We start from the raw sequence: 26,740 nt of genomic DNA, 5'->3' as shown, positions 1-26,740 counted from the left end.
TTCTTTGTATGCATTATAATTAAGAAAATAATGTATAATCGACAAAGACGTGGAACATATGCCGCTCTAATGTTCTTTTTCCTTACTGCAATAAAGAGTCATTTAATTATCAACACAAGAAATTAATTTTTGGTTTCATTTGCGACACTAACTCTCCCCCCTGTTATTAATCAGTTATCTTCTACAGCATCTATTAAAACGAAACAAAAAAAAAAAAAAAAAAAATTAAAAAATAAAAAAAAAAAAAAAAAAATCCACACTTTGAATGTTTATTGCTCTTAACTTTCTAAGGGAACAAAAAAACTCAGGATACTACTGGTCTGATAAAAAGTAATCAAAGATTGTATTGGTTTTCACTTTTGCTGCTTACAAATGTCAATCCAAAATACATATGTAACAGCTTTGCTACATCAAAAAATGAAGAAAAAAAAAAAACCCGAGAGTTTTCCTGAAATGTCTACAGAAAAATAAAAAATAAAAAAATATCTCATTTACAAAGATAGGCTACAAGGAACGAGACTGTCATCATATCCCGGTGTTGGGATTGTTTCCAGCAAGGATAAGAGAGATTTCCAAACCTCTACTGAACGCTTGGTTGAACATAAGTCGGGTTTGGAATGTGGATATGAATGGAAACCATGAACATAATGCAATGGGAACGAAGATGAGCATCCCCATCCCGGCATCATATAAACGGGCAATTGAACGAACAGATTTCCACAATCCCAGCCTCTTCATCAAAGGTTTCCAAGCCGCAGCAATCTGGAACATATTAGACAGCTTCATGGTCAAATAAGACAAACAAAAGGCAGGTATTTTTGTGCCAAATAAAACACAAACAAGTACAACCACTTGTCTTTTTGTTTTTGCCCGGGTAAATAGGTTCATGCAGTTCCTATTCTAATGGCATTCATTTATTTCCAAGAACAATACTATTCTCTTGAGATGCATTCCCAGCTTCCTCAAATAGAAAACCATTAGGTTTCGAAAAGGATATTGTCTTCTTTGCTATTTACTATTTCTCATTTCCTTTCAGTTTATTATTTTTTGAGCTCCCTTCCATATACAAATGACGAGAGGTCGTGGTGCAAAAATGCATGCGTTTGCACAACACTAGAAACTATTCAGAGTAGAAGATTCAAATATCCCAGATAGGGAGCAACCAGTCAAACCAAAAAACCAGGCAGTCTAGCAGCCACCACAGCCTAAATCTAATGATCCAGAGAAGTGGCAAAGGTAGTCATTTTAATGTCTTGTACCATAGCACCAAGGCATCAAATTTTATAGCTTCAAACTTACTCCTAGGCTTTAAAGCACGAGAGTATCACGGGAGCAACTATCTTAGAGACCTTTGGGCCACGAAGAAGCAACCTTGCGATCCAAAAAACATCAAAAGCAAAAACCCACATCAATCATTTGAGGGATTGAAAGTTCCATCCACTTCTGCACATCTAGTGAAAAGAATATGCAGTCGTACAGTCCAGATCCAGTACTGGCATTAAATTTGGGAAATGCTAGTGCTTACACAATTGAGGGCATGAGCTGTAGGTCAATAGGACTTTGTATCAACAAATTCCAACACAAAAATCCAGTGTCTATAAATTTTTTGGTTTTAGTTTGATTGTTTCAGATTGTCAGTTGAGTGAGTTAGGATTACAGGTCCTCATGATCTATGGACTTGTAAGATGAAAATAAAAAATTATGCACGGGGAAAAAGGTAAATTCAACTATTGAGTACCTAACTCACCAATTAGGGTTTTTATTTCGAGCAACTGCACCATTCATCATAATTAAGATGCAATAGATATATTTCAGAGTGAAATAAACATTTTTGAAGAAAAACCAAGTTTTTGAAAACAATAATAAGCTGCATTGATTGAAGGTTTTATAGACTCCCACGGTTTGAGTTTGATCGGTCCACCGAACCCTGCAACATTTAGCATACTATTTTGTTTCCAATTCCAAAAACCTAATTATTTTGAACAGAAATGCAACACAAACCCATGCAGGGTTCTCTATACATACGGGTGAAGTGCAAAAAACCCCACTGTAGTTTGAAAATGTTGCAAAACCACCCCCCCGAATCCCTGATGTTCAAATCACTCCCATGTAGTATATAAAGTGTGCATATAAGGGCTTTTTGTCAAAAAAATAATATCGGATAGGCGAAAAGACTAAAATGCCCATCACTTTACTGATAAAAAATACAATAAAAAATTCCTAAAAGAACAAACTAAAAACAACACTGCTTTAATTGTTTCATTTCAGAAACCCAAAGCCCATAAACTATACTGTTTCTATTGGCTGTTTGGGAAAGCTCACTGCTATTAAGATTGATAAGTGTACCTCAAATTCTTAACCCATAAATAGTGGCCGTTGTTAAGATTCTCCGGCGACCTCAAACCACTAAAAAAAAGGAGTCAGAACTCAAAGATGTCGGCAATGGCTCCACCAAAGATGACCAGTCCTCTCCTTAACCCCAACAACAACTCGACCTCGACCTCCCAACTCTCTTCCAAGAACTTGGAAGAGCTTCAGGAGAAGTTCGCCGCCTTTGTCCGCCGCAACGTGTACAGGCCAGATGGGATGCGGCGATTTGCCGTGGCCAGAGAAATCTTTGCTCGGAGTCGCGCTCCCTCGTGCCGATCAGAGTGGTGGTCGCTATCACTAAATTGGTGATATAATATTTGATTTGATTTGTCGTGTTTGTACTCTGTTTTCTGCTCTGAATCGAGAGGAGGGAAAGGTTGACCATGCGCACATGGGAGGGTGGAGGTAAGCCGTTATTGTTCAGTCTGGGAAGTTTCTTCCAATTTAGGTTTTATTGGATTGGAGAAACCCACCAAGATTCGGACACATACAGAAAATTGAATGCTTAGGTACTACTTTCTTTTGCTTGGTGCTCAAAATATGGGATATTAATTAAGCTAAAGTATATATCTAAAACTACGTTTGCCATAGAATTGCTTCTTAATTCAGAATTGGTGGCACTTGCGCAAGTCACTTTAAATTCGTGTAAATGAAGTTTATTGTGTAACCAGTGAGAATTTGATTGCCTTGGGACAGAAATAGTCCTTCAAAAAGATTAAATAGGTTTAAGAGGCATGAGAGGATTATAAGAGTCAGAGAAAGGTAGATATTCGTAAAATTTCCATGACAATGGAATAGAGTTTTCTTCTGCAGTTATTATTTATTATTTTTGCTAAACTTCTTGATTTAAGAGTTCATCCTTTCTACATAGCAACTGAAGTTAATTTAAATGAGAATTTAAGTGAACCATAGTTGTTTGGGTCCTAGGGAGGCATGTTGAGGATAAGCTGACTAATTTAAGGTTGGCCTGTGCTAGGTAAATTTGACATTTCTAGATTGGTTCAATTATGCATGGAAAATAATGTAAAGAAAAATCTTTTTCCAAACCAATCCACTGATGGTTTTCCTGTCAACCAGGATAATTATTATATTAAATTTAACTGAAACCACATCTTGGATTCCCAACATTGTCATAGAAATTTGAATATGAATGCGTCAAATATTTGGATAGTATATTGGAAGAAGTATAAGATGGATGGGCTCTAAGAGAGATGTTAGAGACACAGAGATGTTAGAGAGAGAGAAATGGGCTTAATATACAAGAATTGAGGGAGGGGCAAATTGGGATGACATGGGATAGTATTGGTATTAAAGAGTGTTTTGAGGTCACATGGCCCGCACATGGCCTCTCCAATGGCCTTTTTCATGTCAGAAGCCCTTATATGCACACTTTATATACTACAGGGGAGGTTTTTTGCACTTCACCCCTATAAATGCTTATATACATACAAATAGAGAACACACAAGCAATTAGAGAGCATATATTTTTATTTTCATCTATGCACACTACATTAGATGGTGAGTAATCATTCAGATAGGGATGGCAAATGGGTGGGTTTGAGCGGGTCAGTAACGGGTAACTAGCCTGATTTTGGCGCGCTTGTAATGGGTCATAAACGGGTTGGGTATTAAATGGACGAGTCAACCCACATTCAACCCGACGACACATTTTTATTGCTTGTGAACATTCGGTTCAGTTTATATCCAAACCAATAAAAAAAATTCGGGCCAACTCGAATCTGATTAGACAATTATGACCCAGCTTTATAAACCTCAAAACTATCTTGAACCATCAGAAAAGAAAAAAAAAAAAAAAATAACAGTTCTCCAAACTGATAGAATGAAAAAAATATTAAAAATGCTATCCAATTGATTGTTGGTTAGCTAATTGTTCAAGTTTAATTAACTTGAAATTAAATAACAGTCGTGATTTACCTATTGAGAGTTATTTTTAAACTTCATAGCGAAGGCTTTAAAAAATCCCTACGTGAACTACTTTGAATGTTCATCTGCTTCTTGTACGTACCAGGGAGTATTGATTATAGCTATTAGCAGATATGATAGCCACGATTTATGGAATGACTTACCGTATTAGCAGATATTTGATTATGCTATAGAATATGCCATCAAATATGATGTAATTTGATTTAATTTCCTTTCTTGTAATATTAGCATGTGCTTTTTTTATCTATAAATACTAGAACTGTGAATGAATGAGTATCTCATTCAAGCCTTTGCACAATTCTCTCATTTTTCTTCTTTTTATAATTCTACTTGGTATCAGAGCCAGGGTGGTTCGACTGCAATGAGGGCATTGTGAGTTCAGCACCACACATTCGGGAATGGTGGGAAGGCGAGCATACCGCTTGGAGATAGACTTTGGAAAGGAGTGGACGCAGTGGAGTAGTGCCGTACTGCGACAAGGGCGTCACAGAATTCAGGTGGGGGAGTGTCACGTTGTGATTCCTAATGACGCCAGGAGTATGGAAGACACACATGCTGGTTGGCAAATAGCAGAGATTGATTAGGAATGGTTCTAGGGAAGGGGCGTGCAAGACCACAAGATGGTACCTCTTCAGAGTGGCAAGTCCACTCGGTTCAGTTTGAGGAGCTTGTCGCTGGTCGTTGACTTGACTATGAAGAAGGAGTTGGTCATCCCCGCACAAACTGGTCGGAAGCTGGAGCCGTTCCCCTGAAGAGGCCATGGCAGGCCAAAACCAGTCAGCATGTATCCTTGGGAGGGCAGGTCGTGGTGGCTGACCAGGGCGCTTGCGTGAATAGAAGCAACGCCTTGGTGCTGCATGGGCCATGTCGCTGCGCCAAATCTTTGCATTCCTTATTGTCACCAAAATTTTAGCGCTACTGATTTTGGAAAGTAAACTTTGGATTATCCCGTCTGGTTTGGAAAGTTCATATTTGGGTTTGGAAAGGATATATTTTGTTTCCTTATAAACCCAATTTGACCAAACTCAAATTTAAAATGGTCAGATCCAGCCCATTTAAGGAAGTTGCAGATTGAGTTTTCAGGCCCAAGCTTAGCCCAGTTCAGAAGATCAGACCAAATTTCAGAGCCACAACAGAATAGTTCAGCCTGTTCAGTAGTAGACTCACACAAAAAAAAAAAAAAAAAAAAATACAGAATTCCTACTTCAGTTCGAGCAGCTATTTTGGGGTAATCTTCAACACTCGGAGCATTCAATTGGGATCTACATTCTACTTCGGAAAAGGTACATGTACTTCAACTAAAAAAAAAATTGTTATTAGTACTTTTATCCATTCGATTAGTTTAGAAATTGAAAAAGGTCCTAATTGAACCATTTAAATTTTGAACCCCTTTTAATTGCCTCAGTTGCACATTTAATAATAATAATAAAAAAAATCTTTTTATTGTTTCCACTTTATTTTTACGCCTAAACCAGTGCATGACTTCTAGCATAATTAATTTCATTTGCATTCAGATTTCTTAGTTGTGCATTGTTCTAGTTTATAATTTAGTATACTTAATTCAATTTGAGTTCTAAGGTGGCATTATCCTCAACCATTCGTATGTCATACCTTTCCACCATGACCATCAGCAACCTTCTTTAAACTTTGTCCATTGACCTAATCCTCTAAACAATGGCTTATTTCTAAGCCAAGCAAGGTTAAGATTGTTGAGTCCAAACCAAGCTTCCCATCACACGGAAATAGAATTAACTGGAGTGAAAATGAAAGGGAAACAAAAATAACACTGAAAATAAATTTGGAACAACTTCTGAAAATTGGAAATAGGCTTTTCAACCTCCATCCTCAATCAGTGAGCTCCTTTGGTTGCTTAACAAAACTGATCACTTGCTTTGCAAAGTACAGCAAGACCCATGTGCTTCAATGGAATCTACACTCTCTCCAGTAATGAAAGCTTTAATTGCTAAAGAATTTTCAAAGCATTCAAATGCTGATATTAGAGTTGCAGTAGCCTCATGCCTTAGTGAGTTAACAAGGATTACAGCCCCAGATTTTCCCTATAATAATGATCAAATGGTAGAAATATTCCAGGTGATTGTATCATCTTTTGAAAATCTATCTGATACATCTAGACCATCATATGGTAAAAGGGTCAAAATTCTCAACACATTTGAAAAAGTCAAGTCATGTTTGATAATGCTAGATTTGGAATGTGAAAGAGTTAATTTTTCAGATGTTTTGGTACTTTTTAAAGGAAATAAGGGATCATCATTTGGACAAAATCTTTAGATATATGAAACAAATTATGACTCTTGTATTGGAGGTTGGTACTTTTTAAAGGAAATAAAGGATCATCATTTGGACAAAATCTTTAGATATATGAAACAAATTATGACTCTTGTATTGGAGGAAAGCGACCATATCTCAGTAGAGCTACTTCGTCCTCTTCTAGCTAGTGTTAGAAATGAAAATTAGACTATTTCACCTGAATCTTACAAGTTAGGAGAAAAAGTTTTGAACAATTGTGTTACAATTCTTAAGTCTTGTCTTTCAAAAGCTCTACAATCCATGGTCCTCTTGTCAATTGATTTTGCTGAGATAGTCGCTTATGTTTGCCAAGATGAATCTGAAAAAGAGAATTTTGAATACAGTCACATCTCTCCAGTGTTGGCAAAAGAAGAAAAAGTGACTAAAGATGTTCCCCATGTCACATATGAGGAGGTGCTGGATTCTCCACCACCTAAATGTGTTAATGAAATTAAAAATGGGACAATTGAGGAACCTCCAACTAAATTGCCACCCATGAATGTTGAGCAACACACCATTGCCTTAGCCCCAAGATCATATTCATTTGATGTCCTAATTTCCTAAGTAACTATACACATCCTAGGGAAGATGTTGAACTGAATGAAACAGATGATAAATTTGCACAAAATGAGATCACTCAAGATTGCATTGAAGAGATTGGTAAACTTCACGAGTCATTCACTGCCATTGTGTCAAACAAGGATGTCAAGTACAACAGTAATTTTTGGAAGACACTTTGGACATTCTTAGGAACAAATTTGAAGTTTCTTTTTGCATCTTGTCCTTTGAATGATAGAAAAATTGAGGTTGTGAATCAAGGTCTAGGAAAGTTGGTTAGTTTTATTACTAGCATGCGTCTAGACACTTGGAACTTGTTTTTATCTATCATGGAGTATGTTTATACAAGTTTGACTAATCAAAGTACTGGAAGTTGTTCTTTTGAGATTATCTACCATTCTTTACCATGCCAGTCCATTGATTATAATCCTTCGCCTCCATGTATGTATTCACTTGAGTTTCTCGATTCCTTTATTCAGCTTGTTCATAATGTTCATGCTGATATGCGACAAGAAATTGTCTTAAGTAAAAAGAATTATGAACTCATTGCATATGCTCATCATAGGAATCATGAATTTAATGAAGAAGATTATGCTATAATTTGTGCACTACCTCAACCTAGTCATAAAAACTCCTTCCAAATGAAACATGCCAAAATTGATAGGCTTTGCCACATCATTCAAAAATCAGGACCTAATGCGTATTTCTTTGACTAGTCTTTGGATATGAGTACTAGTTCAATTTTTGATGTGGAGTATCTGTAACCGAGGCACCTTTGAGCCTCCTATTTTGTTGGCATGTGTTCCTACAGGCAGCGTTCCATCTTTCTCAGCATCAGCACCGGCACTTCCGTCTTCTCAGCTGCAATATATGAATTGGATTGATCGTATTTGGGATGTCCACAATTACCTTCAAGCTTCAGATTTTACATGGATTGTAGCAAAACAACTTTATTATATTGACTCTTACTTTCTGAAGATACACATTTGCATTTACTCTCTGGAGGAGAGTTCCTCTCAACCAGGAGAGAATGATGGAGAACCGGGCCTGGCCCGAGAGCTTGAAAACCACATGGCCCACAACTACTATTGGAGACGTGGGAAAGAAAGATAAAATTAGGGATTTTTGTTTATTTATTATTATTATGGGATATTTCAGCAATTTAGGGTTTTATTTATGGTAATAGGTTGATTAGGGTTTTTTTTATGCCTATTTATATGTTGGTTTAGACATTTTGAAATTGAGCTTTTGACGATTATTATTGATATTGAATTTTGAGATTGTCGTGATTTCTTCTCCCTCCGTATTCTTCTTCTCTTCTGATTCCTCTTCCCTCTATTCTTCTTCCCTTTCTCAATCTCTTTCTGATTCTACTTGAATTCTGATTTCAAATTGCCCCTACCCGCTGCTGCATCACCACTTGTCCTTACAAATTACTCCAGATAAATTAGATGGTTCCAATTTTTCCATTTGGTCCCAAAGTGTGGAGTTATATGTCACAAGTAGAGGGAAAGTGGAATACTTGACTGGTACCAAGGTTAAGCCTAATGAAAAAGATATTGTTGCTTATGCTACTTGGGTGGAGGAGAATGCCATGGTTAAGTCATGGTTGCTCAATTCGATGGCTCTTGGAATTAGGGCTGTATTTCTCCGCATGCCCAGTGCCCATGATGTTTGGGATGCAGTTGCTCAAACATTTTCTATTGGCAAAGATGCTTCACAGATGTATGAACTCCGTTGCCGAGCACATGAGACCCGTCAGAATGGTAAGACTTTGACCGATATTTAGCTGCACATCAAATTATTTGGCAAGAATTGGATTATCTTAGTCTTGTTCGATGGAATGCGTAAAAGATGCGGCTACAATGAAAAAACAGATTGAGGAGGATTGTTTATATGAATTTTTGGTTGGTTTAGATCCCAGTCTAGGCCAAATTAGGAGCGATCCCCTTCCAAGTATTCAGAATATTTATGCTTTTGTGCGCCATAAGGAACTTCATCAACTAACTATGATGGCAGGAAAATTCAATGATGGCTCAGCTATGAAAGTGGGATCTTCTCCTAAGATTGCATTGGTGATTCCTTCTGCTCTGATACCATGTCAAAACTAGAGGAAAATAGGGAGAAAAATCTTACAATACTTTTATTCTTCTCACAAGGAGATATATATACTATACACATATTATATAATATAAGGTAAGTATTAATTTTACAGAGTCAACTCTAATTAACTACGCTAATTATGCTAATAGATTGAAAGGTAAACCCTAATCAATCACGTTAACACCATAAATACTAGAACTGTGAATGAGTGATTATATCATTAAAGCCTTTACACAATTCTCTCATTTTTCTTCTTCTTATATTTCTACTATAGTAATTACAAGTAAAACTTAATATGAAGGTATATATGAGGATCTCAGTCTTTGATGGTTCTTCAACACCAACCGTTGTAATATCTAATCATAATACATAACTCGTAATGCGTAGAATATATACACACACACACACACACACATTGAGTATATGCACTATTTACACCTATATAACAAAATTATAAACTTTTAAGAATTTTAATTTTAAATAATTCCAGTGCACGTAACCTGATATCAGTTTATGAATTTAAGAGTTTTTTTCAAACGATTATGTGCAACTGAAAACCACTGTTAAAAATAACATTGAAGTATTTGGGATGGAGTGAATCTCATTAATCAAAATCTAAATTCAAAAAACATAAAGAATTAGGAATATTTATTGTACACGACACATCACAGAGAACAATAACATGCTTTGATTTATCATTATGAAATATACATGGGATAGATACCCCAATAGGTTAAGCTAGCATTTTAAGACAGAGAGAGTCCTCTGTCTATCTCTCTCTACTTTATCTATCAACTCTCTCTCTTTAAAAGTTTGAGAGAGCAAAAGGAGAGAAAACAGAGGAAAGGGAGAGAGAGAGACTAACGTGGCCAAAGTTAAGTTTGACAACTTTGAGAAAAGACGTATGTTTGGGTAGGTTGTAAGTGGGCACCTACTCTCAACCCACTAATTACACTAGTCCTTCTTAAATGACCCTTTTATGACTCGCTTACTTAAATCACTCACCCAAAATTCACTAATTAGCGGGTGGGTTAATGAGTTTGGGTAATTTTTGCCACCCCTACATTTAGAGTATTGAACCTATATACTTGAAGAATAACAATGAATTCAACACGTAAACACAAACGGAACAAATTGGTTGAACCACTAGCAAAGGGATTAACCACAATAAGAATAGCGGATCACTTTAGTGAACGGATTTCTAGATCAATAACTGCAGAGTTTAGGGTAAAACATCTGGTGTAAGTTTCAAACTGAGTATTTGGGGGGTTCTATGGATTCAGAATCTAATACTTAAGCTAGGCAAGACTAAATAGGTGGGGTTTTATTGTTATTTGTGCTTCTTACATGTAATTAAGATTATAATAAATTAAATTTCAAACTATTCACAGTTAGGGTTCATCTAGGAGCTAGGCCTAGTAGGTACTTTAGCGTACTATGACATATTAGAGCCTAGGGTGATTGTATTCCTTCATAAGCTACGTGTTTGACATGTCTAATAGACATGCAACCTACAAATGTCTCAGTAATTTGAATTATACATAAAAGAACAATAATTTGTTACAAGGTTACTTCAAAATGAATAAATTGCCGATACTATTACACAAATAAACCGTTATACTTGAGGAAACTATAAACAAGTACTATAACTAGAAAAAACCTGTACACCATACATTTGAGTCATATTACCCTTTTTACTATAATTTTATCAAACAAGTCCCTTAACTTGTTAAAGACTCATCAAAGGACCCCTTTCTGTGTGACTTACTACGTAACCCAACGAGCAAGGAGTTCGGTTGCTGTTTCAATTGTACTCTTGGTAGGTTTTCTTTAATCACTTGGGGTAGTGTTCTGTTATTTTTAAGGTCATCTATTAGACATTTCAAACACGTAGCTTATGAAGTTAGTCTTCAGTTAGAAAATAACGGAAACTGCATTGGGTGAGAGGTTTACTGCCACAATTTTTGTATTTGGAGACCAAAATGCCCTTTTGAGGACAAAACTATCCTAGACAACTGCATACACATTAAAATGATCAAAATCTGATATTCTTAGTAACGGCGAAATCTCATCATTTGGACACTATATTTTTGCTGCCAAGGTATCATCTTTATCTGGATTGCAGCCAAAGGTAAGCATTTCAATTGAATTAGAAACAGAAGAGAATGAAATCAATAAAACCACCACTATGATTTTTTTCTCCCTGAAATCGCCAACGTTCTTTTTCTTCTTTTCACCATGTTTGGCATTTGAAATTATGTTGACCATTTTTGTCCGTTCCGCTTATGCCTGAATGTTTTTTTTATAAGTAATAATTCATTAAAGGTGCTCAAAAGGGGTGCGATCCCAAAAGAATACACAAGCCGCGAGCCGCGACACTATAACTTTAAACTATCCAAAAAATCCAAAAGACTATCCGTAGATATAAAATTCCGCCCATTCACCCAAAAGAATAAAGAAGTCAGTATATTGCAATTTCTTTTTTTTTTTTTTTTTTTTTTGGGACAAATAAGCAATTCATTAAAAACGCTCAAAAGAGGAACGCGTCCCTATAAAAACACAAAAACCTACCGTAAGGCCCAAGGGAGCTAAAAACTCAATAATCTCCTTAGCAGAGGAACATAGTCTACCCAAACCCCCCCAAAAAAGAGAGCTAATAATAGAAGATTTGAGAACAATGACCAAACATTTCTCTCCTTCAAAGGATCTTCTATTCCACTCCCTCCACAAGCACCACCAAAGACACAAGGGTGCCATCCTCCAAAACCCTAGAGCCTGTGATCCCACCCAACCCCCTCTCCAGGTATCCATCAGACCTCTCGTAGATCTAGGCATGACCCAGTAAACTCCAAATAGACCTAACAAGAGATTCCAACATTCAACCGGGTACTGGACAATGCAAAAGAAGATGGTCAACTGACTCTCCATTACACTTACACATGCAACACCAATTCACCGTGATATGCTCCCTCCTCCTTAAATTATCCAGCGTCAATATTTTACCCCACACGACCGTCCAAGCAAAGAATGCTACTTTCAACGACGCCTTAGTTCACTGTTAGCCACATTGCCTTCCAAGGGAATACCATCCAGCTGGGTCCAAAAGGCATCCGAGGAAAGATCTCGCACTAAACATTCCCCTAGAAGAAGGAATCCAAACAAGAGAATCCCTACGTCTTCCACGGATCACTTGGCTGTACAAAAGCTCTAAAAAACCAAAGACATCATCCATCTCCCAGTTGTATAAAGATCGTTGAAAATGCACGTCCCAAACCGGTCTCCTGCTATCAAGGCAATAGCAGTCAGCCACCGAGGCATGCCTATTAGCCGCAATCCTACACAGTATGGAGAAAGAACATGCTAATGTGCGATCTCCACACCACAAATCCTCCCAAAACCGAATCTTTGAGAGACCAAATAGGAGACTCCTCCCCTTCAAAGGATCTCCTATTCCTCTCACGCCACAGCCCCCATCATAAACATAGAGGAGTGGCCTTCCAAGCATCTTGCACTCGGCTCTCTACCATACACCCATTCCAAGCCTCAAGCAAATCAACCGTTGACTCAGGAAACACCCAAGCCCAACCAAAAGCAACCAAGAACATATCCTAAATATCCCTCGCCACAGGGTAGTGCAGCAAAAGATGGTTTACAGAGTCCCCCCAACTTCTAACACATGCAACACCAGCTCACCACGACCTGAATGTTGCCATGATGAGCATGGTGTCACAACTTTCAAACTCAATCAAGTTGGCAATGCGTTGAGGAACTACTCAGCAAAAGGAGTCCTCATTGTGATGAGCATTTTGACCAATGAATAAAGTTAAACAAGAATAACAAAGAAGATACAGATTAAGTAGTGAATTTGGTTGAACAAATATTTTTAGAACAAAAGAAAATGCTGTGAACAAGGATCAAACACACAACCTTTCAGTCTGACAATCTCGCAATTGAGTTATCCCTCCCAGTTGATAGTGATTGGAAATATTACATAATTAAAAATTACTTAAAAAAATCCTTGAGAAGGATTGGAAGCACCTCCCTCAAATCAGGAAATCCTTGTTGCCCAAAGTTAAGGTTATTTTGTTGAAGGAGAATGATAGATGTTCTGATTTTTATCATAAATTGCAGCACCATAGAAACAAGAATGCAATTACTATGTTGGATAATGATGATGGCCATTCTACTGTTGATTCTGATCTTATCAAGGACTGGGTGGTGGATTTTTATCAACGAGGAACAGTGGTTTTCAGGATCTGATCCAACCTAGGAACAAGTTGTCTATGGATGAAGCTACTTTCTTTTTCAATTCCTCTACTCTGAAGAGAGGTAATTGTACAGATTTGTTGGATAAAGTCTCTAGAAGAATTTCTTCTTGGGAGAATAATCTTCTTTCTACTGCAGGGTTGGTGGAGCTTCTAAGGACAGTGATCACACCTACAATTTTTTACTGGTGTGCAGTTTTTAATCTCCCTGTTATGGTGATCAATCAGCTTCAGAAGATGTGCAAGGATTTTTTATGGGGTACCAAGGACAGTTTGAGAAGAATGCCTTAGATGAACTGGGACTTTGTCTCCAGAACTAACATAGAGGGTGAGTTGAGTATTAGAAAGATTTTTAATATTCAATCTGCAGCTAAATAATCTCTTGTATGGAACTTCTTACTTGAACAAGGACAGGTTATGGGTGCCTTGATTTTAAAACCGACACACTGCTGCTGCTTGTTATTGTAGTGCTATCCCTTCTTCTACACATTCTGTTATATGGAGATCTATGCTGGCTGTTAGGGAGCTTATGGTGAATTATGTTTCTTTTCAGGTTGTTAACTGTAAGTTTAATAAATTAGTCTCAGATCCTTGGTGTGACGGGCAAACTGCAGCCAGAAGTTTGGGAATAGGGTTGTTAGACTTATTCAATTGGATAGACACAGTAAGTTCAGTTGTTTATTGCTTAATGGTGGATGGAATTTGACATGCTTCAGCATGCTGATCTTGTTCACTTAAGAGTTTTCTTGCCTCAACCATCATTCATGAGGGGGTGGACAGATTGTTATGTGCATGTGGTAAATTTTCTTTCAAGACAGCTTGGAATAACTGTAGAATCAACTATGACAAGGTTGAATGATATGGTCTTTGCTGGAACAGTGGTAGACCTAGGTGCTCTGTTACCACAGTTTTTGCTATGTGGGATAAGCTACCTTCTATGGTCAATTTGCAGAAGAAACGTATTACTTTGGTTCCTGTTTGAGTTAAATGCATCGGAGCTGTGGATGATAGGGATCATCTGTTTTATTTATGTCCTTTTAATAGGTCTATTTCGGGCTGGTTTGGTGACTTGCTTCATTGGATTTTTCATACTATTAATGCTGAGGATCAGTTTCATCAGTTCTTTATATGGCTTAGGGATCATGCTACTAAGGTGTCCAAGATTTTATTTTCTGCTGTTATTTGGAGTATATGGCAAGAAAGGAATTTCAGGCTTCATTATGGGGTTCAGAGAGATGCTCCTGTGGAAAAATACGAGTTAGTCTCCTTGATTAGTGGTAGGTTAGCACTAGAATCGTGTAAATATTTGTTTCCTAGAGTTTAGGGATTTGATTAATAGAGAATCAAGGATTCCTGATTATAGGGCTTCCAAATTTAGTTAGTTGCTGGTTTTTCTTTGTGTAATTTCTTATATATAGCCCAACAGAGGCTCTTGTAAAAATTAACAGATTCAATATAATTGAATTCATTTCACCACATGGTATCAGAGCCATAAGGCTTGGATTTCCTGAAAAAAAAAAAAAAAAATTCAGTGGTTTTTTTTTCTTTCTGTTCAGGCCTTTATAGCCAATTTTCTCTGTTACTTGTCTTCATCGCAGTCATTCTCTGGCAATTTCTTTTGCCAATTTTCGCATAACCCTTCTGTCCGGCCTTCATAGCGGATTGTTGAAGAATGTCAGAAACTACTGTTCAATCATCCCAATCACTCGAGGAAGAGCAGGTTCAATGTTCCACAAGTGAACTGCAGAATATTCAACCAGAGTACCGACTTAATGGAAGAAACTACTTGAAATGGTCTCAATTGGTTCGAACTTTTCTGAAAGGATAAGGGAAATTAAGTCACTTGCCGGGAACGGGACCAAAGAAAGGTGACGCAGGTTTCGAAGCGTGGGACGAGGAGGACTCGATGGTCATGTCTTGGTTGTGGAATTCCATGACACCCGAAATCAGTGATACATGCATGTTCCTACCAACTGCGAAGGCCATCTGGGACGCTCTCAACCAGACTTACTCCAAGGTTCATGATGTGGTGCAAGTATACGAGATCAAGACAAAGACAACATCTACAAAACAGGGGAACAAGTCCATGACTGAGTATGCCAATTTTCAGCAAAACTAGTGGCAAGAACTGGATTACTACCGGGTGATTGATTTGAAGTGCAGTGAATGCGTTGTAATTATCAAAAATTTCATTGAAAAAGATCGAGTTTATGATTTTCTTACTGGCCTAATTTCTGAATTTGATCAAGTTAGAATTCAAATTTTGGGCAAGGAGGAGGAACCATCTCTTAATGAGGTGATTTCATTGATTCGGGCTGAAGAGAGTCGGAGAGGAATCATGCTTGAACCTCAGTCGATTGATAGCTCAGCACTCGTAGCCTTTGGTGACAACAAGCGGGGTCTCACTCTAGAACAACCGCAAAATGCTCAACATGGAAAGGCGGAATTATCAAAGGGGGCAAACCGAGACAATCTCTGGTGTACATACTGTAAAAGTTGCGACATACCAGGGATTGTTGCTGGAAATTACACGGGAAACCACCCACATCCAGCCGAGAATGGGGAAACAAAGGAGGACAGCAGTAGCAACAACAAGGATAAGTCCATATGACCTCACAGGTGGGTCAGGATCAGACAAAAGAATATGTTGGATTCGACGGTGAAGAAATAGAGAAGTTAAGAAACCTGCTAGGAACCCTTGAGAAACCATGTTCTGGTGCTTGTTCTTTAGCCCTCTCAGATGAGTCTTTATTCTCCATTGGATTAAATGTTTCTGAGAAATTGTTTGTGGATTCATGGATGATAGATCGGGAGCCACAGACCACATGACACATGCCTCAAACCAATTCAGCACTTATACCCCATGTCCTAGCAATAGGAAAATCACTGTTGCTGATGAAACCACAACCATGGTTGTTGGTGTAGGAGATATCCATATCACCCCTAGTCTTGTTCTTAAAAATGTTGTACATGTTCCTAAATTGTCCGCTAACCTTGTGTCCAGTCAAAAGCTTATTAGAGACTTACTTTGTCATGTTACGTTTTATCCCTCTTACTGTGAATTTCAGGACCAGGATTCGGGAAGGAGGATTGAACGTGCTATGGAAAAGGAAGGACTCTACTAACTCGAGACACCGAGCCTTACGAGTATGATCAGGACAAATTTATACTCTTCGTTTCTCTTTTTCCAATAATGATGTCATACGGTTGCATCATTTTTGTCTCGAACATCCTTCTTTTGCAATTCTAAAAATCATGTTTCCTTCTCTGTTTAAGGAATTAAATATTGGAACATTTCATTGTGATATTTGTGAGTATGCAAAACACACTCGTGTAGCTTTTCCCATTTGCAATAAAATAAGTTCCTCCCCTTTCTATTTAATTCACAGTGATATATGGGGACCCTTGGGGAGGAGAGGGGGGGAAGGTCAGCTAGACCGGTCAGGTCTGCTGTAGGTGTGGGGGTTTGGAAATCCATTAGGAGAGGTTGGGATGATTTCTCAAAGCACATTAGATTCAGAGTCTGGGAAAGAAGGGATATCGGGTTTTGGGAGGATACTTGGTGTGAGGACCTTCCTTTGTCTCGTCTGTACCCGAGGTTGTTCAGGATTGCTGTTGATAGACATGCTATGGTTGTTGACTGCTATCGCCTTGATAGTGGTAGGTTGTCTTGGCATGTTCAGTTCTGACGATCCTTTCAGGATTGGGAGTTGGATGATATTGCTTATTCATTTCAGTGGGAAAAAAAAAAAAAAACAGCAAACCCAATTAAAAGAGAAATAGATTATCTTTTATAGTTTAGGGACTTAAATAACTTTCCGGTGGGTTATACGACAACAATATATAGTCAAGGTTTTGGGATTTTAACCCTAAAAGTAATACTACCTCTGTCCCAAAAAAAATGTCCATCTTTTCATTTTTGGCTGTCCTAAAATAAATGTCCCATTTGAAAAAAGTCAAAGTACAATTTTTTGTAAGATTACCAATTTAACCTTCTCGCATTGAATTTATAAAAAGTAAACCACCACATCCCTGTGGACCCGCTATGAATAATTTGGTATTTCATTCACTACCAATACAATAAAATACTACTAAAACACACCCTCTTAAAAAGTTAGGTTCCCAAAAAGGGTCATTCTTTTTGGGACGGAGGGAGTATTAAACAAGTTTAATATCTAGCCACATTTTCAAAACCCTAAATTTGGAATCAGATAAGTTTGACACTTTGAGACACGTACATACACAAGTTTCCCAACACCCATAAACATTTATTGATTTCCTATACTCTAACAGAGACATAAGGGGATACATAACACGTCAACACCACAGAATAGACTGCAACACATTGTTCTACAAGTATGTTCCTAAGGTCACTTAGATTAATGTTTGTGTGAATTTTTTTTTAAGAACTGAACTTTAGAATACATTTCGTAGCCAAAAGAACGCTGACTTATAGTTCACAGTTTTTAAACTTAAGGTCACTTTATAAGTGTCCGAACCATCGTTACAATTCTGACATGGATGACATTCTACTAGTGTGGAAATGTCCCTCATCAATATAGAGTAGATGTACTGACTAGACCCTTAAGTGACCCCAAAACATCTGCATCTGCATCTGCAGCTTCAAGTATAGAGCATGGGACAACATGCTTAAGTATTTCGATGTCTCATTGACTTTCTCACTACAGAGATTTACAGCAATAACACCGCTTCACAGTTTAATTCAGCTAAGAAAAAAGATCTATGGTACTTGTACTGTATCATAGTAGTGCCCTCAATAAATTTAAAGCAAAAGAAGCAAATTAAGTCAAAAACAAAAATACAGATGAGCACTGGAACTTACAGAAAGGATGCCCCAACCAGTGGGTACAAATGCCAGGATAGAAGCAAATATATCCACGATTGACAGGTCTGTCAATCCCACTGCAACAGCTATACCAGCCAGTGCAAGCAAGAAGGAGACACCTTGGATAAAGCGCAACAGCAGCTGAAAATTAACTGAGATCTTCTGGCTGAAGGTGAATACCTATAGAAGTAAAAATGCAACTGAGTGTTCACATTACAGATATAATGACTTGCAATTCTAAAGCTCAAAGGTTTCAAAATTATGCTCCAGACCTTGAAAAGAATTATAAGAACCGCCAGCACAACCCATGATAAGCCATACACCTAAAAAAAATACATGAACGTGTAACAAAACAAACATCAGTTCTCTTCCCTTTGCTGGTAAAAATCTTTTCTTAATGAATTCACACTAAATAGAAAAAGAAGAAATTTTCAGTAGTAGTGAACAACACTTTTCGTAAGGTTTATGCATTTGTAAGCGAGTATGAAACAAGGACAAGGATATAGGGGACTATACATACTTTTTCAAAGGTAGTAGTGAACAACACTTTTTGTAAGGTTTATGCATTTGTAAGCGAGTATGAAACAAGGACAAGGATATAGGGGACTATATATAATTTTTCAAAGATAATATAACAGAAACCTTACATATTTATGAGCAATAGCAATGTGATTCATGTAGCCAACCCAAAATAGTAGGGGGAGAAATGCAGTAGTAATCCTAAAGTGAAGGTACTGGAGCAATGGATGTTGAATAACATTCAGAACTCAATTTCTAACCCAAACAAAATTTTCATTCCGAAAACAAAACTTGAGGTTGAAACTTGAATTAAAAGTCTCATCGCCTATAAAGTTCCTTGTGTCATTTAGCAAAAGCTTTTAAAAAGAACGGGATGCATCGGCTCTTTTCAAGTTGAGAGACATTATATAATTAGGTCATTTTATTATCTTCCTTTATTCCCTTACAATTCTTGTTAGTTTGTTAAATTTATTCAAGATTTTAGTATCGGATATTAAATTGAAGAAATGTCCAAATCTTGATAAAGTATTAGATTAATGAGTTTATCTGAAGGATCAAATATTCATTTTGGATTTGTCAATTTGGTCAGCTCAATTGCTAAAACATTATTGAAATACAATGAAATGGAGAAATATTTCAGGACACGTGAAAATGTTTGGACATGCATCAAGATAAAGCCAATGATTGATTAATTAACATGATTGAGGTTTATAAATCCATCCATACTAGGTGACACTATGGTAGAATAAAAAAATGAAGTAATATTACATTAGTAAGAACATTTGTTCCGAATAAAATTTTACATAATTTAACAAAAATATTAGTAACTGTACCATGTCCAATCAAATGATCTAAAGGATTTAATTGAAAAAGAATATATAACGTAACAAGGAAATGTTAAAGATTCTTTAATTCTTTATTTTTCTTTATCTTTTCTGTGCTGAGGGGAAGGGCCATTCTGTATTACGAAGTTTAGAGGGGCCTTTCTAATTAATAAACGCTAAAAAAGGGTTGTATACAGAATAAAACATATGTTTAAAGATTAAACAAATGAATAAAGGTGAAGAGATTTCTATTTCAGAAAAATGTTATCTTTTGTTTAGGGACAGGCCAATGCACAGGAGGAGATTTAAAAATAACAAAAAAATTATTTGAGAAGGAAAGTTGTGAATGGTTGGAGGAAGGGTTTTTTTTTTACAAAAGGACGAATAAAAATGATAATGATAAAAACCATTAAAAAAGAAATCAGAAAGAAGGAAGAAAACTAGCATTCCGGTATGAAAACAAATGCAGAAATGGAGGATATATGTGCTGGCTACTGTAAAGATGTACTCCTAGCATATTTTACTTGGACTTTTCTAAATGACTAAAGCAACTTTATAGGACACATTACATTTGAATATTATATGGGAAATGCGTTCAACATGTTTTGTCAGACATGAACCCAATAAGAATGTCTAATAAGTGAAGCTAATTATATAATTGTACATATTCCTATCATTACATTGCTGAGTATTTTTCCTCTCTTATAGAGTATGAAGTTGGTATTGGTTCTTTATGTCCTACTGTTGCAGTTTGAAAATTTTCCATCTTTTATATGCTGATTAGTTACTTATTGCAAGTTTGCTAGAGAGTGTTACAGTTGAGGCACGTGATGTCATCATCTCATTGACTAGGCCTATAGGCTAGGTGAGCTCTAGCTTCTCATCCTCCAAACCAAAGGTCCTTCAAGATCGCAGAGCGAGAGATATAGACCCTCGAGACCATCCTACCTTGGTCTCAATGTGGGCATACCTGTAGAAGCTGTCCTCAAGCGCCCTTGTGTGGGCGTCGCTCTCGAGAATTGCGATGCGGGTTTCTAGTGTGGCTTTACTCGAGGAGCTCTACTGGAGCGTTCTTGAGCTTGACCAGCGTCGTGTGGTCATGTCACGTGGATTTGTGGGATCCATCTCCTACATACACTTAAGTTGATGACATGTAAAGTACAATCTCACTGGCCAATGAAATGTAGACAGCAAAGCTAGAAAAAGCTTACAAATGTAAAAAAATAAAATAAAATAAAATAAAAGCTAGCAACTGTTGCTAAAACGCGTGGTGTATATATATATATATATCTTCTAGGATACTACTATATCTCTTCAATGACTGCAACCTGGGCCGACGACCTACTGTGGCGGCGACTCTAAAGGGCTTCCGGCGAGTTACGGTATTGGGAGATTGAATCTCTGATTCAGATCTTTTGAGAGAGATGAATCTTTGGTTGATTTTTAGAGAGAGAAAGAAAGGAATAAGATTGAGAGAGAAGGGTAATTGTTCTCTTTGTTCACGGTGGACATTGCTCCTCAATGCCTAAGATAGTGTTTCAGTTGCCCAATCTTAAAGCTCAATCTCAATCCACAATAAAATACCATAGCTGTTGCTGAATCCGACGCCGGTGCCGTCATCTGAAATTGTTTCTTCTCCGGAGAACGCGAACTCCGATGCTGTCATCTGCAATTGGTTCTTCTCCAGCGAAGGCGAACTATGAAAATTCTTCGATTGTCCCGACAATCTGCTCTCTTTCAAGAAAGAAGATATCCAACATTCTGGTGTTCTTCGGATGGCTCCCTAATGGACTTGCGTGAGGAATCTGTCATTGCTACTTTGTGGGTCAGCATCAAGTGTCGGGTTCATTGACTTTTTATCAGCTAAAAGAGAAGACCAGACATTTGCTGGTCCGACCTCCTTCTTCTATTCAGAAAATTAGAAGTATAGCGTCACTCTCTTACTGATTAGTTCATTTTCCTGCAAGATTATATATATATATATATTTTTTCAGAAAGCACGCATGTGAAGACGATGAACAGTGATTTCTAACTCTATATATGTGTGTATAGAGTATAGTGTGTGTTAAGGTACAAGAGTCATATAAAGAGGTCTTGGGGTGTAATGGTAACAACAAGGGGCAATAGTATTTTCAGTTCATAAGGGTATTATGGTCATTAAATTTTATAGTGTGTCGAGTGACCTGCATGTGATATGTTAATGGTGAGATCCAACAGGCACATCCCCTGATGGGGCTATCTGCAACAAAAATGTATAGTTCAGGGGGTTTTATTTGGCAACTTTTGAGGGGGTTTGTGGATGATTGGGCAATAGTTCAGATTTTTATTTTATTTTATTTTTTATTTTATTTTATTTATTTTATTTTATTTTTTTGCATTTTACCATCATTAGTTTTATGGTGATGTTATGTGAATTATTGCTGCGAACCCTCACTTGTTGAGGAGAGGTCAAGAGTACCCTAACCCCAACTTGGGGGCATGACATACAATTTCCAACATATACATATTGTCTCAGAAAAAGGCCAGCATGCTATAACTTATTTCTAGCTTCTAGTCTAAGGAAATCAAGTATGGAAAGATTAAATTTAGCCTCCAAAAAATCAACAAGAACAGAAATTTGACAGTCGTAAACAAGGATAATGAATTTTTATCCGACTAATGATGAAAGTTGTTACCGTTAATGATGTATCTGATCCATGTACGTCTAACTTGTAGACAACCCCATACTGGAATATAAAAAATCTAAGGCTCAGAATAGTTTCCAATACCCTCCCTGAAAAGCTTCGAATATGTGCCTGTAGACAATCTGTTAGTATCATCAAAAGAGATAGGAGAACTTTAGCAGCACAAAGCATTATCACAAAAAGAATGTCTAACCGTCAAGCTGGTGTTTGGGGATTCTGATAATTAAATTCACGTTTAAAAAACTAGTGATATCAATAGAACTGCAAAAAGGAACTCGAAAAACATATTTCTTCAGCAGATCTTAAATGTGATAAAAACATGCTACAAATTAGTTTATTTCAAACGCTATGTAAATAAAAAAAATTCTTCTCAAACATCACGCGCATATAATTTTATGTTCCATGAGGTCTCCCGTCACCCCCCTGAAACTAATAATACAGAGAAATACAAAGTTGTATGTTCTTGCCACGTGACTATAGAAAACAATTAAAATGAATACCACAAAATGGTAACGCAGTCAGAAGCAAGAAAAATCCTAAAAAAATTTCTCACCCCTTTGAAATGACCTCTAAATACAAATAATTAGGGATGGAAATGAGCCATCCTGTTCGCAAACACTACATGGGCTCCAATCTATAAGAGCTTGACTCGTGTTCATTTACCAAGTATAAGAGCTGAGCTCCAAACAGTTTTTTCAAGCTTATTCCATAAACAAGCCAATCCCAAACAACTATAGCTCGGCTTGTTTGTTTGTGAACATGTACAAAATGTGTTCATCAACATGCTTGTAAGTAAAGTTCGATAGGGCTCGATTCTTAATATATACATATATACACAGATTCAAATACTCAGAATATCCGCCCAAAATGAATAATTAAACTACTTTTCAGTGGCTTCCCAAGTATGCTTCGTGTTCTTATTCTGGTCTCTGGAGTCCACAAACTAAGGGTTGCACTAGTAAGGTTTGATGCATGTATTGCTACCATTTCAGCAATATTTTATTATTGAAATTCTGTTACGAACTATAGATGACTGTTAATTCAAGAGTCAATGCAGGACTGTAAATACAGAAAACATTAAAGGGACAAGAATTCCTACTTTTAAACATGTAAGACCATCAAGTCCTGTTAATGAATTAGATTCTAACAGACTCGATGGTCTTACATTTTTAAAAGTAGGACTTCTTAGTAATTTTCCCAACATCATGCTGAAAATTACTTAGAGGGCAGCCTATCACCTGGCTATGAAGAATATCTTTCACAATTAGGTGCACTCCAGAACATATGTAGGCATGAATATTACAACATACTATCTCACTGGACCAAAACCATATATCTTATAACAGAAGCCATAAATGACAGTTCCACAATCAACTGTGGTTCTGAGAGGTATGTTCTTATTGTTCAATTCAAGGGCTAAAGTACTGGTAGATTCAGGTGCATCTCATTCATTCATTTCACCCTAAGGACCCAGTACTAAGTATTGCTTTATTATATTCTGTTATAAGACATTTCACACATCAATTATTTCAGAGAACATCATTTGCTAATTGCCAAAACGGTATTCCATGTCATGAAACAATGTTTATACAACAGGAACAAATCTGTAAGATTTATGTAACAAGAAAGCATATTATGGGCCAGAACATGAAATGCCAATCAAGAATGTTGACCAACAAATTTATCTTGAAGCAGAAAAATACCAGTTCTTCATCCCACCAAGCTTCCCAGCTTTCTTCTCCTTTAACTCCAATTCCACCTCGATAAAGAAGCCAATTTGTCCAATCTCTGAAGTCCTCTACAGTCCTATAAAAGAAAACACAGAATGTGGATATAGAATATGCAGACTGAGATACTGTCAAACTAGAGAAAGAATCACTTACTTCTGCCACTCAAAACCGGATGGATTAAACAAATAGGGAGCAAAAAGCCAAGAAATAGCCATGAACCAACTACTAACAGTAAGAAGTATGTAGGATAGTGCACTGCCATTGTTAGAACCATACGCAAGGTATACTACCAACAAAAGCACAACTTCCAATCTGAAGATATTAAGAGTATAAAAAAAAATCTGCATTAGTTCAAGTGGAAGGACAAAGTGCATGTGTATCGTGTGTGTGTGTGTGAGAAAGAGAGAGAGAGAGACCCTTTAACAAAATGGCTGCGGGAGTAAATCCTGTAATTCTCAGAAAATTTTATATGCCGGACCACAAATCCCCTACCAGTTGCTTGATACTGTGGATAAATTAACAATACTTTAGAATATTCTCCTTGACAGAACAATAGTTGAATATGAATAGAAAGCTAAAGAACAAACCCGTGCACCACCATGGAGAATAGTCCGACCAAAATAATGTGTTCTGGTGCCCAGAGAGAATGTGAAGAAGATGGTGCAAAGCTGAAGCTGCATAGTGACAAAACTAACTACAGCCTGCAGCAGCAATAAAAAGAAAACCATAAGTGTAATATTTAAACAGCTATTTTACTGATAATAAAAAATGGTCAAATAATATTATAGGGCACATATACGAAGAAAAAGACAAGCAAACCAAGAAGCAGTCAAGTCCTTAATCTGAGATATTTAATGCATAGAACATGCAAAACATTGATGGAAAAGGAGCTTAGTACATCAAAAGCATAAACAACACAAAATCAGAGTACTAAATAAGCTAATTTCTGACTCTTATTTTAAATATATATATTTTTTCCTGATCAGCAATAAATAGGATAATTGAAAAAGCACAGAATATGTTTTTCCTTACCCAACAACCCCCACACCCACGCAAAATAAAACAAATGTTCAGCGAGAGAGAGAGGCCTTTCTGGCAAACTAATAGAGAGCATTTAAAAAAAAAAGAAAAAAAAAGGTTACTTTCTTGCACGTAAACCACTATGGAAATATCTTTTTTCTCTTTTGGAGTTCCTGAGATTTAAAAATGTACCATGCCTGTGTTCTTTTTTTCCCTATAAGCTCTTCTGCTTTCCTTATCCCAAATCTATATCATCTCTCTTTCTTTCTTTTTTATTCCTCATTTTTTTGTATTTTTTTTTTTGGCAAAAAAATCTTCCCATCTCAAGTTACACTTGCTGCCTTGCAACACTGTTAGTCAGCATGTTTGCTGGTCTTGGCTCTGTCCCTGAATATGGGACATGTTGTACATATATGAACCCAAATCAGACACCCCAATCCTCCCCATGTGATGATGGACGGACAAGAAATGGCTCAAATTTGACGGAAGAGAAAGGTTCCAATTTATGAGATAGAGGAAAACTTCCTTTTGTCATTACATTCCATTTAATTTAATTTTTATTAAATTTCAATTAAATATATTTTTCAGGAAAAGTAATGTCACACATTACAGAAAATAGGGATTTTAAATATATGTTAAAAAAATTACAAAAAATAGGAATTTAAAATATATTTGTGAAAAAAAAATGAAAAAAGCATAGGAAGTTTACAAATTGTGATAATTAAGAACATCCTATACCTATGAGGATATCCTGAACCCCACAAACAACTACAAAAGTCCATGTCCAACAAATCAAAAATTACTAAAATAGATTCGACACCTGAGTCTAATATAACTTTAAAAGAAAATACCAGCAGCATTAAAATATCAAAACTTGAGTACAGAAGTCCCAGAATCCATTCCATATGAACTTTCCAGTTTGCCCCTTTTTCTTAGTAATATGCTTTACATCATATAACAGCAGAACAGTGGTAGTAATTGACATAAAACCACAAATAGCAAATAACAGTTTCAATAAAAGAGAGAATAATTTAAGTACCAATGACTTGAATCAAAGTCAGCGCTGATGTTATAGTGACAATCACCGTTCAAATTTCATACACACACGTGTGATGAGAACTAATGCATTTAATTAGAAAAGAGAGAATAAATTTGCAAGAAGGTAAAAATAGAGAAATAGATCAAGCTAGAGATAGCTTAAACACCAACAACACAATCCCAAAAGAAAGGGAGACGTAGAAAGCTGCAGTAGCAAGCTGAATATATTATTAATAAATCAAAAACTGCTGAATACAGCTTAGAACAACCCTTTTATAAGGCACAAGGGATGCCCTAACAAAGATTTAATCCTAACCCTTCATATAAATATAAGCTAACGGCTACTATTCTGTCCAGCAGAATAAAAGATGCTAAAATTGACAAAACAGCCCTTAAATGGTCACACGACTCACTTAATAGCACATGCCTCATTAAACAGAAGTAAAATGAAACTAAAGCTCAAACACTAAAAAAAAATAAGACAAATTTACGACTTAACTAAATGACTCAAAACCCATAAAAAATGTTGCCC

General features: G+C 36.7%; 1 protein-coding gene across 1 annotated transcript in view; it reads right to left on the bottom strand.

Annotated features, from left to right (window-relative positions):
• Positions 1-321: 321 nt before the first annotated feature.
• Positions 322-26,740, bottom strand: part of LOC132311294 (callose synthase 9) — a 134,962-nt gene continuing 108,543 nt past the window's right edge. Inside the window, exons 45-52 of the mRNA XM_059809142.1 lie at positions 24,738-24,851; positions 24,567-24,655; positions 24,304-24,462; positions 24,124-24,226; positions 22,412-22,531; positions 18,666-18,716; positions 18,391-18,573; positions 322-762 (exon numbers count right to left, since the gene is read on the bottom strand). Coding sequence (XP_059665125.1) covers positions 526-762; positions 18,391-18,573; positions 18,666-18,716; positions 22,412-22,531; positions 24,124-24,226; positions 24,304-24,462; positions 24,567-24,655; positions 24,738-24,851 — 1,056 coding nt within the window. The 3' untranslated portion in view covers positions 322-525. The remainder of the gene's footprint in view (positions 763-18,390; positions 18,574-18,665; positions 18,717-22,411; positions 22,532-24,123; positions 24,227-24,303; positions 24,463-24,566; positions 24,656-24,737; positions 24,852-26,740) is intronic.

This window comes from Cornus florida, unplaced genomic scaffold (assembly GCF_030987335.1).
Source record: "Cornus florida cultivar Cherokee Brave unplaced genomic scaffold, ASM3098733v1 CherokeeBrave_3.0.0_Hap2_Chr06, whole genome shotgun sequence".
NCBI lineage: Eukaryota > Viridiplantae > Streptophyta > Magnoliopsida > Cornales > Cornaceae > Cornus > Cornus florida.
This window is presented reverse-complemented; position numbering and strand designations above follow the sequence as displayed.